The sequence below is a fragment of the Canis lupus genome, chromosome 15, assembly GCF_003254725.2.
Source record: "Canis lupus dingo isolate Sandy chromosome 15, ASM325472v2, whole genome shotgun sequence".
Lineage (NCBI taxonomy): Eukaryota > Metazoa > Chordata > Mammalia > Carnivora > Canidae > Canis > Canis lupus.
Genome location: NC_064257.1, coordinates 56,390,993 through 56,406,265, shown reverse-complemented (window position 1 = coordinate 56,406,265; position 15,273 = coordinate 56,390,993). Strand labels below are relative to the sequence as shown.

Genomic DNA, 15,273 nt, shown 5'->3' with positions numbered 1-15,273 from the left:
CAATAAGTAAGTAGGAACTACCTACAAAACCATATATATGTAGAATGATGAAAATATATTTTGAAGGACACCTGGGTGGCTCAATAGTTGAGTGTCTGCCTTTGGCTCAGGTTGTGATCCCGGGATCCTGGGATTGAGTCCCACATCAGGCTCCTTGCAGGGAGCCTGCTTCTCCCTCTGCCTCTCTCTGTGTCTCTCATGAATAAATAAATAAAATCTTAGAAAAGAAAGGAAAAGAAAAAGAAAAGAAAAGAAAAATTTCAAAATAAATATAATGCTTGCAATAAGGCTAGTTTGTATAAGTTGTACTGTTCCTAATTTTACACATCAGTTTGTTTGTTTTTTTACTTCAATACAGACTTTAAAAATATATGTATGCCTAAACAGGAACAATTTTATACTTCTTAGTATAAATTGTTAGGTTTCTTTCCAAAATTATAAGCGTTAACAGGTGTAAGAATGTCTATGTGTAAATATTTATTATAAGTAAAAAAAAAAGTTGGTGCTAATTTGACAGTAAAATATTGTATTTAATCCCACATGCACAATTACTAAAATGTTTTGAAATATTTTATCTAAGATACAGATATCTACATGTACATTCTTTGCAAATTACCTACTCTTGTCCTTTGAATATTGTTACATAGTGAACTGTATTTTTCTCAATATAAGTGAGTTGTATTCTGACTTTATTTTATTATTATTATTTTTTTAATTTTTATTCATTTATTTATGATAGTCACAGAGAGAGAGAGAGAGAGAGGCAGAGACACAGGCAGAGGGAGAAGCAGGCTTCATGCACCGGGAGCCCGATGTGGGACTCGATCCCGGGTCTCCAGGATTGCGCCCCAGGCCAAAGGCAGGCGCTAAACCGCTGCACTACCCAGGGATCCCTGTATTCTGACTTTAAACTTCTGTCTCAAATGTTCTTTTAATTATTATTATTTATTATTAATATACGATTAAGAGTTTGCTAACTCTTGAGTTTATCTGGAACTTAATCTTAATTATCATATAAAGTGAGAGTACAGGGCGCCGGGATGGCTCAGCTGGTTAAGTGTCTGACTCTTGGTTTCAGCTCAGGTCATGATCTCAGTCAGGAGACCAATAGATAGATTCTCTGCTTCTCCTGGTCCCTTTGCCCCTCCTCGTGCTTGTGCTGCTCTCTCTCCCTCTCAGATAGGTAGGTAGGTAGACAGACAGACAGATAGATAGATCTTTTTAAAATAACAAATTAAAATGAGACTAAAAGTGACTCCCCTCACCCTAAAGATCATTTATTGAATAATCTATTGTATTCTTCATTGATTTGTGAGGATTCCTCTATTACATATTACGTCCTTACATATGAATTCCATTTTACTTGAACTCTCTGTTCTATTGATCTATTTTTAAACAACAGTTTCCAGTCCACCAAGCTACTGCTCTGAGAATCACACTATGTAGACAGGATCTTATCAAGGCTAGAATTGCACTGTCTCATATCACCAACTTAAGCATTCTGTTTTCTACTGCCAACAAACTCCTGCTCTCAACTGCTTCCATCTGTTCCCCAGATAAGCCCTTTACAACTCACGCATACCTTCAGTCCTCAAGACTCTACTACCTTCTATGTCTAGCTTTCACTCCTCCAGCTTATTTCAGCTTAGCATTTCAGTCACATTCATTCAATACACCTTTACCGAATGCCCACAACTTCTGGCTCTAGAGAGAAAATAGAGATGAAACAGAGAAGTTCTCTATCTTCTTGAAGCTGTCATTTTAGTAAGCAGACAGAACAGAGAAAGCAATAATCATTTCAATCAAAGTCTAAACAAAAGGACTCGCCAGGAAAGGAACCAAAATGTTAGGACCTACTTTTCAGAAAGTAATTAAGGAAAGAACTTTCTGAGAAGATGGTACTTAAAAATGAAGGCAGAAAAGGATCAACCTAGGAGAAAACATTCCAGGCAGAAGGCATGCAAAAACAAAGCTCAGCCGTTAAAAAGAGGCTGGCATGTTGCTTCATCCGTCTTTGTGTTACACTCATTTAACAAAACTCTGGGACCCGGTGAAGCCAAGTCTTTGCTTTCTTTGTGCTTGCTGTAGAAAAAAAAAAAAAAGAATACTTAAGAGGGCAGAGGAAAATCACTCTGAATTTGAGGGCACCATCTCAATTGAGCTTCCATGACTCCAGTCAATTTGCTCTCCTACTCCCTGAAACTTCTATTTCAAACTTCTAATTCCCAACCTGCCCACCCTCTCACTCTTAACAAATGAACTCACCTATTCAGAGAGAAAAAAAGCCACCGGAGAAAAATGCCCTCAACTCCCAAACTCCCCACTCCAAACCCACCATGATAAATATGTACCTGTTAAAACAGAGGAAGGTTTCTCATCTTAAAGCTAGTTATTCCACTTTGCTCTTGTGTTCCTCTCCTCCTCTCAGAAAGATTATTCTACCCTTTTCTCTCTGGTACATAGCATGCATTTCAACCTCTCCAGGCCCATCTCCTAACATTCATACTTTCTTCAAAATGACAACTTTTTGACTTAGGAGAAAGTTCCCTTACTTGACTTAGGAGGTTTCTCCTAAGTCAGAAATTATATAAAGATAAAATAGACTACCATGACAGATAGTTGACCATCCCTAGAAATGTTCAAGAAAAAACTGGATACTTCACTGATAGCAGATTAAGTCAGTTAGAGAAAGACAAATACCACATGATTTCACTCATATGTGGAATTTAGGAAACGAAACAGATAAACATTGGGGAAATTTATAAGAAAAAAAAATAGAAGGAGGCAAACCATAACAGAGACTGCTGACTATAGAGAACAGGCTGCGGGCTGCAGGAGGGGAGGTGGGTAGGGGATGGGGTAAATGGGTGATGGTGATTAAGGAAAGCACTTGATGTAATGAGCATTGGGTGTTATATGCAACTGATGAATCACTAAATTCTGCCCCTCAAACTAATATTACACTCTGTGTTAACTAACCAGAATTTAAATAAAAACTTGAAACATTAAAAAATAAATAAAACAAAATAAAAAGGAAAGTAGTAGAGGATTCAAATAAAAGATTGGTCACTGAGCCAGGTGCATCTCTCAGGTTTCTTCTCAACTTAAGAGTTTCTGATTTAAAGATAATGGAAATGGTCTATTGGGAATCTCTATTAAATTTTAAGTTTTGTATAGCTAGTAACAAATCCTTAGATACTCCTATGGATTTTTCCTTATGAAGGTTATAAACTTAACAGGCTATATGCTTGCCATCAAATTTGAAATGAATAGCCTTGAAACTCAACTAAAATAAATCAAAATACACAGGGACCCTCTATTCCATCTGTATCTCAAAATGAAGTCAGGCTGCAGGCAGACCACATCAGAGCAATTTGGAGTTCTCACCCACAGCCTGGATTCTCAGACATTCTGTATCACCAAGAATTTCCTCATGAACTTATCCTAGCTTACTCAAGGGTTAAACACATAAAGCTAGAATTTCCTTCTGAATACTCCACAGTAAATTATTTGAACAACTTATTTCATTCTTATAAATTTGCCTTCTAGGAGTTCCATTCAGGTCTGTATATACTATAACCTCAAGCTGTGTTTCCACAGCAGATCTTTAAAGGGTACAGTCATCTCAAAGTTTAGAAGACAGGGCTCTATCATGACATTTCAGTTACTATAAAGCACAATTTTTAGTTATGCCATTCATTGTTTTAGCATAAGGGATACTCGAGTAAATGTTTTAAAAAATCAACTTTTGAAAATAGGCAGTACTGCCAAGTGGAGGGAGGAGAGCAAAGTTACCTTGCCTTTATCCACCACCTTCTCCTCCTCTAACATTTGAAAGTGGGATTACTTCCTAAAAGTTGCCTTGTAAGTTAACACTTACTGCGAGGTATCTATCTTTGCGTTTGATACTCTATCAAGTAGAAATTTTTAAAGTTAAAGAACCAGATATTACTTCTTATTGCAAAATAATAAAAATTCTTAATAAGCCAAGAATCTGCAAATAATTAATTTCTGTCTACTGATCATTAGTCAGTAAGCTCTCTACAAAGTTGTGTACCTATTACTTTCTTAAAACTAATTCTCTAAGATCTACTAAATTTAGAACTTAAGTATGTTTTGCCCTGATGGCATTCTAATTGTTTAGTTACTTTTACCTTTTTTTTTTTTTTTTTAATAGAAACTTATCACTGCCTGAATATTTCAGTGATCCTGAAACACTATAATGTTTCTAAGGACAGGTACTTCTATGGTCATCTCCTATCACAATTCCTAAGAAGTCAAGAATTATGCCTTGTAAAATGAGTACTATGCTCTTTTTATTTGAAGCCATCCAAAATCCCATATTAGAATTTATTTAAAGACCTCTTCACAAACGGGCCTTTTTTGCATTATTTTAGTCACCTTTCCTAAATATGCATATTCTAAGCCAATGAACTCTCCCTTTACAATTAAAATTATTTGGCTTTTAAAACATTTTTGGAATTCCATAGTTCTCATTTCTTTTCTCTCCATCAGTATCATAAAAATTTATTTTATATACATAACTAAATCTATACATAATTAAAAATGCAAGAAAAATAATCCAATGATCTAATTATAATAATCACAAGATTTTAATAAGAAAAACTTACTATTTAGCATAATTCTGCAGTTTTCCCCTGGAGTTCTAGTCCAGAAATAATCATAAACCTAGTATGTCTATGGTCAAATTTAAATATTTAAAGTCAAACTTTAAATTTAAAACTTTAAATATTTAAAATTCTGATAATTGGTAACAGCAGAGGCAAATACAATTAGACAGTAGTTCTACTTCCTGAAACAAATCTACTATAACATTAGCATTTTATGTACCTGTATGTACATATAATATACACATATATATTTACTTTATAGATCCTATCAATTAAGAATAAAAAAAAATCCTTAGAATACATAAAAATGAAGCAAATGACAAAGAAAACACCTTCTTACCTGGTAGATATCAGAAAGACTGCTGCTTCCAGAATCACTAGTGATACTACATCCTGAATGGCTAGAAGAAACGTGCGTCACCTGTGGGTGGAGACTATCAGTAAGGTGTAGTTTTGTGAAATCTGCAGGAAGCTATGGAAGGAGCAGGAGAAACAGGATTACAATTTGAATCAAGAACTCTTAAGACATTGAAAAATTTTATTATACTCTACTCCATACCATTTACCCAAAAGTACTAAGAAATCTTTCATTTTTTAAGTTCACAAATTACTAAATAGTGTTCTATTTATCAAAAGTCACAAAATAAATTTTTAAAGCTTATGGACATTCAATAAACCTTAATACTAAATCCAATGCTTAAAGAGGTGGGTTTGAAGGTGCTCACTTGGGTGAGCACTTAATTCAGTGAGTGACAACTTTCAAAGTACACACCACTGAGCAAATTAGTCTACTGTTGTTTGTTAGCCACCATAAACACAACTTTATAACAAGAAATAGCTTAAACAAAAAAAGAGAAATGAGGTTCTTATATCCCCACATACTACTTAAAAGTAAAGAAAAGGGGCACATGGGTGGTTCAGTTAAGTGGCTGACTCTTGATTTTGGCTCAGGTCATGATCTCAGGATCCTGAGATCAGCCCTGCATGGGGCACTAGGCATGGAGCCTGCTTAAGATTCTCTCTCCTTCCCACTCTGTGCCCCCCTTCCTTCACCCCCTCCACTGCTCACAGGCCCTCTCTGTCTCTCAAAAAAAAAAAAAAAAAAGAGCATCTTAGGATTGACAAAATATATTGTTATACAAATAACTATGCTAGGCTCTATGAAAACAGAAAAGAATGCGTTCAAAGAACTTAAAATTGAGAAAGTTATGGACAACATTTACCTATCTATACACATACACATATATATCAATTTTCTATTTGTTCATGTTTACACCCTAAATAAAAGAACTTCTATGGAACAGATTCACTAAGTATCCCTCAAGTGCTTCTACCATTCCCCTATGAAACAGAAAATAAATTGAAAAATTATCCACAGGATGCCTGGGTGGCTAAATTGGTTAAACAACTGACTCTTGACTTTGGCTCGGGTCGTGATCTCAGGGTCCTGGGACTGAGCTCTGCATTGGGCTCAGGGCTCAGCCCTCAGCAAGCAGACGAACACAACTTTATAGCAAGAAATAGCTTAAACAAAAAAGAATTCTCTCTCTCCCTTTCTCTCTGTCCCACCCCCTGCTCTCTCTCTCAAATAAATCTTAAAAAGAAAACATCCATATAGTTGTCCATTCAACAAATATTTACTGAGACTTTTTCCTCTATGTGCTAGTCAGTGAATGAGACACTAAGAAAACCACTGCCATAAGAATCTTACACTCTTATAAGTTATTACCAGTTCTTGTGAATTAAAAACGGGCACTATTTATCCTATCCAACTTATTATGTTATTGGCTAGTAATATACACGACACTTCAAAATATATGCTGACATGCAATACTGGTAACATTCTCCATTTCCTCCCTACATATTGATCCTAGTTAGCTGTTGAATAATAATAAGGAATGTTAATGTAAAACTTTGTAAGAGTTAATCTTAGAACTTTCCCTTCTCTCCTTTGACCTTCATCCCTTCTCCCCCCTTCTGAAAACAAGACACCATTCCACAGATTAGAATAAGTTTCCCAAGGGAGGTGATTCAGTTTTATGACAAAGACCAATGAATTTTAATACCTCAAAGTTCCAAACAATGAGGCAAAATATTTATATCCCACAAATATTCCGATCTGACTCAGTAAACAGACTATGATATTTAATAATACTTAATAAGATTAAATACAGTCTGTACAGAAATATTTTTGACTTCATAAGAGACAAGTATACAAAGAAAGCACTTAAAGTTATTAGGAGGTATATGATTAGATGCCAAATAAATGGACAAAAAGCACATATGTTGGAGGAGCTCAGAGAAGTGAGATGTTTACTCAAACGTGTGAAATCATTGCAAACATGACATACCTCACTAAGAGTGTTGTTTTTTAAAAACTTGATAATTGAAGATGCTATGAAATATTTAGATAAAATTTAGGAGAATAACAATTCCCCTACAAGGAATAGATAGCTGAATAACTAAACTGAGAATTTATATATATTTATTCACAACGTAGAACAGTGAAATATTTGCAGGATTTCTTCGGGAACAATTTGAAGACAGAAATCTGCCAAGGTGTACTAATGATTATGATTTAGCATGTTTAGTTAAGTGATAGATAGCAGATGTTAAAATAATATGTCCAAAACCAGGATAAACATCCTTCATCATTCTAGCTACATTTCCATTTAATTCAGTCACTCACTACAGAAGTCAACTGGGGAAACATTACTTAACAGCTCAGTGATTTTAAAAGGCATAAATCGATATATATAATTATAGAATAAATTGATTTCTATTGATTATTTTTGATAGACCTGACTCCAGTTGGCATGTGCCACAGTGTGATTTTTTTTAAATTAACTTAAATTTGTCAAGTGAGGATAAAACTGTCTAATGAATTTTTACTCACTAGACACTTATTTATTCAAGTCTCAGAGGACTCTCCTCTCCAGCATCCATCAGCTGGTCATCCTTCCTAAGTACTCACTGTATGGAAAGCATTAAGCTGCAGAGCTCTGAATCTAGTAGGATACACGTGGATCCAGCCTTCATATGCCACAATATATTCATCTATGCTAGCTTATAGCTGCAGACACCAGAATTACATGGCTGTTAGGCTGAGAACCACAAGGAGTATTTAAAAAGAAAAAAAATATTTTCACTCTTAAGAATTCAGTTCTATTTTATAAACACTTATGGAGTATCTGCTAAGTCAGATTGTTAGGGCTGGGGAATCAGACATATCCTATTCCAAATGTAACGTCTACTACCCAAAATGTAATTGAAACAGGTGTTACCTATGATATAAAAATAAATCAAACATACTTAAAAAAAAAAAAAACATGGCTTTTATCCCCCCCAACACACACACCTGTATTTTTTGCAGGGCAGCATGAAATAATGTTATATTAAACTCAGTAAATGCATACATAATTTAGTCTTAACTGAACATTTCTTTATATTAGAGCAGATGCCATGTTTAAGAAAGTTTAAAAATGTTTTCCATAGATTGGGATAATAGTATCATGAGTAAACTTTATTGACAGTACACCTCAGCCAAGGTATCAGAATGGGAGAAGTTATGGAATTTGTTTCCATAAAGGAAGAGTCTGAAATCCACTGATCTGACCCAGCCAGTCACAATACTCTTAAAAGAATAGAGACCTGAGACTAATCTAGGGGCAGTGGGTCTTTAAGAGGCAAATGAACTATATAGGGATTGGAAGTCAGCGGACAAACCTGGGTACAGGCACCCATGTTTAAACCTGAGGTCAACAAGGCTAACACAGAATCCCAGAGAGGCAGTAACTCATAGTCTGAGTAAAAAATACCCAAAAAGGGCACGATATGGCAAAGACAACAAGATTCATTTATTCCAAATTTTTCTAGGCTTGACTCAATGCCTATTTAAATTACTATCAGTATCCTATTTCATTAAATTTCAGATTAAAATGAGGCTGTGAATTATCTTGTGATCCTAACCACCATTTATAACAGAAACTGTTCAAAATATAAGAAAAATGTTTGAAGTTGGGACTATATACAGTCACTACCTGAATAAAACTAAACAATAATTAAGCTAAGGGGGAAATTAACACATTTTATACATTTTGATCTTAATACCAATATATTTCACAATGATGAACACAATTTAAAGGCATCTCTTATATTTATTAAATATTTTTAATATTTGATATATTAATATATTCCTGCTTAATTTTTTCCTGGATCAATCAACCTATATTCCTAGAAATACAGTACTTATGCATCACAACTGCAATAAATGACCATTAGGCAAATGATTGAACCATAGTTTAACGGCAAAAACTATTAAATACGTAATACAGGGGATTATTAAAATCAGATTCTTAAATGCCATAAAATGAACATAAGCAAAAATAATCATAGTTTCATAAAATCTGGGTATCAATTATATAATAATTTGTTTTCTCTTTTTTATCTTATCTTATTTATTTTATTTTATTTTATTTTCTCTTCTGGAAGAAAAAGGAATGTTACAACAATTAGCTATAAACAAGTACTATCTAAAAGATTTAAGTCTCATATTGAAAGGCATTTGATAATCTTTGATTTATTAGTCTAATGATTGGCATTTATAAATATACTAGTTAATATATGAACTCTGTTTTGAACATAAATGCAATGAATTTGAAAGGCATTTGATAATCTTTGATTTATTAGTCTAATGATTGGCATTTATAAATATACTAGTTAATATATGAACTCTGTTTTGAACATAAATGCAATGAATTTGAGTGCCTGGAATCTCTGACATCAGGAAGTAAATACTTTGTTGAAATAGTAAAATTCCTTAAAGTGGTGATAAAGTAGTAGAAGCTTCTCTTTCCTTCTCTCCCCAGAAAAGACTTCTTTATGCTCACATTTTCAAGCTCTACAAGGAAGAGTAGGTATATTACTGGACATGTAATGGAAATGGAATAGTTTATGTTTCACAATGCATTATTATTAGCTTAGGATTGCTGAGAAATCCAAGAGTTAAAAAGCAAACAAACAAAAAAAACGAATACTGCCACCAACATTGAAATTTCTTTAACTGAAAAATTTCCCAACTAATCTTTAGAATGAGTTTATTTCAAGAAACAGTTACAACAAAACACACAAGGTTTGGGGTAATTGTTGGGATCTACGTAATCTTCGCTGGCAGTTTACCTTGAGTAACACTATCTAAAGTAAATATCATACTTAATGACCTAAACTAACTTCATATTAAGATGTACTCCTTAAGAATTTACCCAAATGAATATTGTTTTCTTCCTATCACTGGAGTTTTGTGAGTGTTCTTTATGATCATGTTTTCAAGCTCTGCAAGGAAGAGTTGGTATGTTACTGGACACATTTCCTGTCTTTCTCTGAGATGTTAGTGAAAATAACATCTCTCATATTTTCTACTCATTCATCACTTATTGGAAACCTGTGTTGTGATGATTAAATGAATGAGCCGGAATAAAGCATTTAGGGTAGGGCCTAGCACAGAGAAATCACGATAGAAGTGTGTCAGCTATTACAATTACCACATGTGGATGCCGTGTAAGATACAGGTCCTTTCCAGATCCAGAATTTCTACTGTTCCAGCCACAAACACCGTTCCCTTACCCACTTTTGAATTCAAGTTGTGTTTTAAAAGCAATTCATATTTTCACCCCCTCTGCATCTGTATACACACACACACACACACACACACACACACACACACACTTTCACTACTGATTTATTCAGATACTACTAGTCCGGACACTCTCTGACCTGTTTCTACATAGAGACTAAGTAGGCAGAAATATTATTTAGTAGACCATTTTATTTTATTTTTTTAATTTTTATTTATTTGTGATAGTCACAGAGAGAGAGAGAGAATGAGGCAGAGACACAGGCAGAGGGAGAAGCAGGCTCCATGCACCGGGAGCCCGACGTGGGATTCGATCCCGGGTCTCCAGGATCGCGCCCTGGGCCAAAGGCAGGTGCCAAACCGCTGCGCCACCCAGGGATCCCTAGTAGACCATTTTAAAGGCCACTTTATATGATCGACTTTTATATCTCTCCATCATAATATTTCTTTAAAAACACCAAAAAGAGTAAACATTTGAATACCCAGATATTATTCATCAGAAGTAATTTCTGCTTCCCTTATACTGCCTTATGATATGCCTAGATCCAATACTTATTCTTGATTACATCATCCATCAATATTCCAACAAAGAGAAAGATATTTGCACAGTACACAATTTCTTTTATTCATAAACATGAAAGTTTTCCCAAAGGTGTCATGAGATAATTTAATAATGAATAGGTCTAATTATATTTCTCATTAAAACACACGGAGACACTTTTAATGTTAATATGACTATGTTTTACAGAAGTGGGTCTAGAAGGATTTGTGCTGTATGTCTACTGGTGGAACAAAAATTAATAATTTGTAAGAACAAAAAAAAATAATTTGCAAGAACATTCTCCCAGGTTCCTGCCAGGTTCAAAAGATATAAGCTTCATGTCAACATATATAGATTATCATCTGTTCAACCTCTTCCTAACTCAGGCAACTTTGAACAAGTTAATTAACTTCTGTGTACCTTAGTTTCTTCCATCAGATGACTATAACACAATGACTAAATGAACTAATCATTGGGAACTACAAAATCTACCTTACTGATGCCTCTCTCTTCCTCGTCATTCCCTCTGGTATTTTTCTAGTCAAGGTTCTCCATCACCTTGGGTCAGATGTTTTTCAAGTACAATGAAAAAAAGAAAAAAAAAAAAAACTGACTTATTTTTAACACTGTCATACCTACCACTACCATTATAGTAGTTTACTTATGATACATATTCCCCCAAGACTATATATTACATTAAACCGTAGGTCTATATGGAGGAGCTCACTCTTAGAACACTGTACTAAATTTTGTGAAGTAAACAACCTCATTATCATGATATGCTTATAGTCCAATTTCTCTCTTTTACAAACATTCAAATTGTCATAGCTAAGAATTCTCTCAAAGTGATAATGTCTTGGGGAGTCTGTGCTTTTGTGTGTAGTCTATGATATTTGACTGCAGAAGCCTCCATATATTTGACCCAGATACATGTGCTGAAACCTGGTATGGCTTTAACCACAATGATACTCTTGCCATCCTGAGCATGCTGCCTCTAGAGGACAGACTGAATGGAAACACCACTGCACGGGAGCAAAGTGCAAGTTCAGTCATGCATTTTTCAAAAATTTCTTGTTACTAAAACATTAAAACAATGTTTTAGAGGAATCTGTAATAGAGAGGACTTGCTATTAAGATAAACTTATACACATGACTATTTCACATGACTTTCTGCCCAAAAATAAGCCTTTACTTGTTAGAATTACCTACTGAAATATGGTAGTAACCTAGCCCTCACCCCAGGGCAGAAAGGCCACCCTCACATTTTTGGGGGTTAGTGACATAAATGAATCATAAACTTCGTTGGCTACAGTTGGGCAAATTATAATCTATCTAAAATTTAATTCCTACATTTATGAAATAGTGATCATTTGTACACAAATAGAACAGTTATTATCCTCTGTTGAGGAAAATAAATAACCAAAACTAGTAAATTGATGTTTTTAAGCAAATACTTTTAGAAAGCCTTTTCTACCAGATGTTGAATGAAAGCAATCCACATGACCTTTCCTTCAAAACAGAAAAGTAGAATCCTCTAGTATGATGAGAATTTAGGTACCATATATTTCAAAATATTTCAAAATGTAAGGCTATGCCCATTGTTTTTCAAAGAGAAGGCAATACTAAGAACACTTGTATACCAGATACCAGTGCCTTTGTGCTGGGCCCCGATCCAACACTTGTAGATGTATTAGGTCATTTAATCCTTACAAGTATCTTATGAAGTAGGTGTGGCTATGACCATTTTAAATAGGAGGAAACTAAGACATGGAAAAGTTAAGTGATTTGTACCAAGATCATATAGTGAAAAGGTGGTAAAGAAACATTCCGGCTGTATGGGTCTCCAGAGCACACATACTTAAACTTTAAATTTAATGTATTTATTAATTCAGTAGTTGACTTGAAAACTCCCATGGATAATGATGAAATGGTCAAATGGCTGCTTATATCAATTTATTAATATAATTTCTTTTTTTTTTTTAAGATTTTATTTATCCATTCACAAGAGACAGAGAGCAACAGAGGCAGAGACACAGGCAGAGGGAGAAGCAGGCTCCATGCAGGGAGCCCAATGCAGGACCCGTTCCCAGGTCCCCAGGATCACACCCTGGGCCAAAGGCGGCGCTAAACCACTGAGCCACCAGGGCAGCCCTATTAATATAATTTCTTGTGCAAATTTTAAAATCATACAGAAAAATACTAATCTACAATGATTTTTCACTCTCACTTTCATAAAACCAATTTATTAAAACATTACATCCACATCCTAGCAGAATTTTTGTTCCCTATAAATTGTTTGAGTTACATTACTTTCTTGAATCTGTGTGTGATAATGTACATTAGTGAAGTTGACTTGTCATTCATCTTACAGGTTCTTTATAAAATAATTTACTATTTATGTGATAAACTCATTTTAAAAATATTATGGTAATATTCAGTACTTGCAACTTTGAGATCACACATCCAGGAATCATTATTAAACCTGCATAAAATGCAAAGCTTCTTTAACTCCCTTATGCCAGTTCCATGGTGTGACACTGGAAAGCATTCCAAGCTAGCACTGGTTGAGGTCATTTCTGCATTATGTTCCTTACTGAAGAGTATTTTTAATTGTTTTTAAAAGTAAAATAAATTGAGAGAACCTCATAAAATATGTGAGGAGAGCAATTCCTTTTCTGGTAGTTATTTTTGGCAGAAACTGAATCTGCCTGGTATATAATTTCCCTAACATTTGATAATCAGAAAAAAATTATGCACACATATACACAGAGTTAGTTATGAGTTAGTCAATGAATTTCATCATCCTAAAGGAAGACACCTGGCATAGTGAGAGCAGTTCTATAATATTAATATTAGAACCAATGAAAATTTCTCATGTGAAAGAAAGCTGTATATTTTTCAAAATGAAAATGTTTATCTGGGACCTAAAATAAAACCGTCTATATAGTTTTCCACAGAAATACCGAGGTAGTTGATTAATTATCATGGTACATGGCAAATGAAATATCCTGTTGCCTATTAAGAAACATTGTCTTATGATGGTTTAAGAGATAGCCACTCCATCCTCGCTCCATCTCCCCACCCCATTCCCCGACATAACATATAATCTGTTCTTCTTTTCAATTTATTTGCAATCATCCATAACCACCCATCTGAAAAGCACACATTTCTCCAAGGAATTAAAAAAAAATGCCTAGATGACTCAGTCCAAGAAATTGTCAATAAAATACATGGCAGCTTCTGGCTCTCAGTCCAGTAATTTAAACATCATCTTCTGAGTAGCATTCCACCTATTTAAACCCCAAACCCCTTTGTGCATTTTCTTTTCCTGTTAGTAACCATTACTGCCATTATTGCGCGGGTGGGTACGTACTATGTAATGAGCAAGGAGCTCAATATTTGACACCAATTTGTTCTAATATTTGTAAAAAGCCCAGATGCTGCTAAAGAGACAGAAGCGCAAACAGCTCAAGTGACTTGTTGAAAGCCCTCAGGTAAGAGGCTCCAAAATCTCTGCCCAGGGTACCCTGTCTCTAGATATTTGTTATTTGGTGCAATATTCTTTTTTTTTTTTAATTTTTATTTATTTATGATAGTCAACAGAGAGAGAAAGAGAGAGAGAGAGAGAGAGGCAGAGACACAGGCAGAGAGAGAAGCAGGCTCCATGCACCCGGAGCCCAACATGGGATTCGATCCCGGGTCTCCAGGATCGTGCCCTGGGCCAAAGGCAGGCGCCAAACCGCTGCGCCACCCAGGGATCCCATTGGCGCAATATTCTAACCCAATCTTTGCTCCTGTCTTCTCCCTTATGTAAACAGTAAACGCCTTAAAGGAACTGTACACTAACTTAAGAATAGCTTTATTTTCTAATGTGAAAAACAGCCCAATAAATACAATTTTAAGCAAAATTTGTGATTATCCATGTGGTAAAACTGCCAGTTTCCTGCAGTTGCTAAAACTTGAGTCCTCGGTGTCTTGTTTTCCAGGACTAAGTGGGACTGGTGCTATGGAAGTAGCAGTCTCTGGAGAGGTAAAGAAGTTGCTGGTAATACCAGAAACCAACTTCTGTGACCAATTAGACAACAACTCTGATGAGCTCCAAAGGGATTATGCTTAGTTATCCCAGCTGTAAAAACGCTCAAGGGAGTATGGAGTTAGGGAAATGAGTGGTTAAAGTCAAGGAAAAAAGATTCCTAGGGGGATCTATGGAGAACCCTAAGCTGCCTTCTTTTTGAACAAAAATAAACAGTTGGTTTGGGGAGAAAATCTCACACAGAATTAAAAACTTTAACCTACAAGTAATCTTTAACTCTTTAAAGATCATTAAAGCTACCATACGTCCAAGTGCAATGGTACTAAGGTTTCTATGTAACAAAATAACATAAAATGTCAGAGACTGGCTAGTTATTTATCGGTATCCTCTGTTCTGGGAAACAGAGCTAGACATTTCCGAACCTCCCTTATAGTGA

The 15,273-nt window shown here is 35.0% G+C and overlaps 1 protein-coding gene across 14 annotated transcripts in view; it reads right to left on the bottom strand.

Annotated features, from left to right (window-relative positions):
• Positions 1-15,273, bottom strand: part of RAPGEF2 (Rap guanine nucleotide exchange factor 2) — a 241,852-nt gene that overhangs the window by 48,144 nt on the left and 178,435 nt on the right. For all 14 annotated transcript variants that reach the window (XM_025439185.3, XM_025439188.3, XM_025439190.3 and 11 more), the window contains one exon: positions 4,972-5,103. In XM_025439185.3, the coding sequence (XP_025294970.1) occupies positions 4,972-5,103 (132 nt within the window). The remainder of the gene's footprint in view (positions 1-4,971; positions 5,104-15,273) is intronic.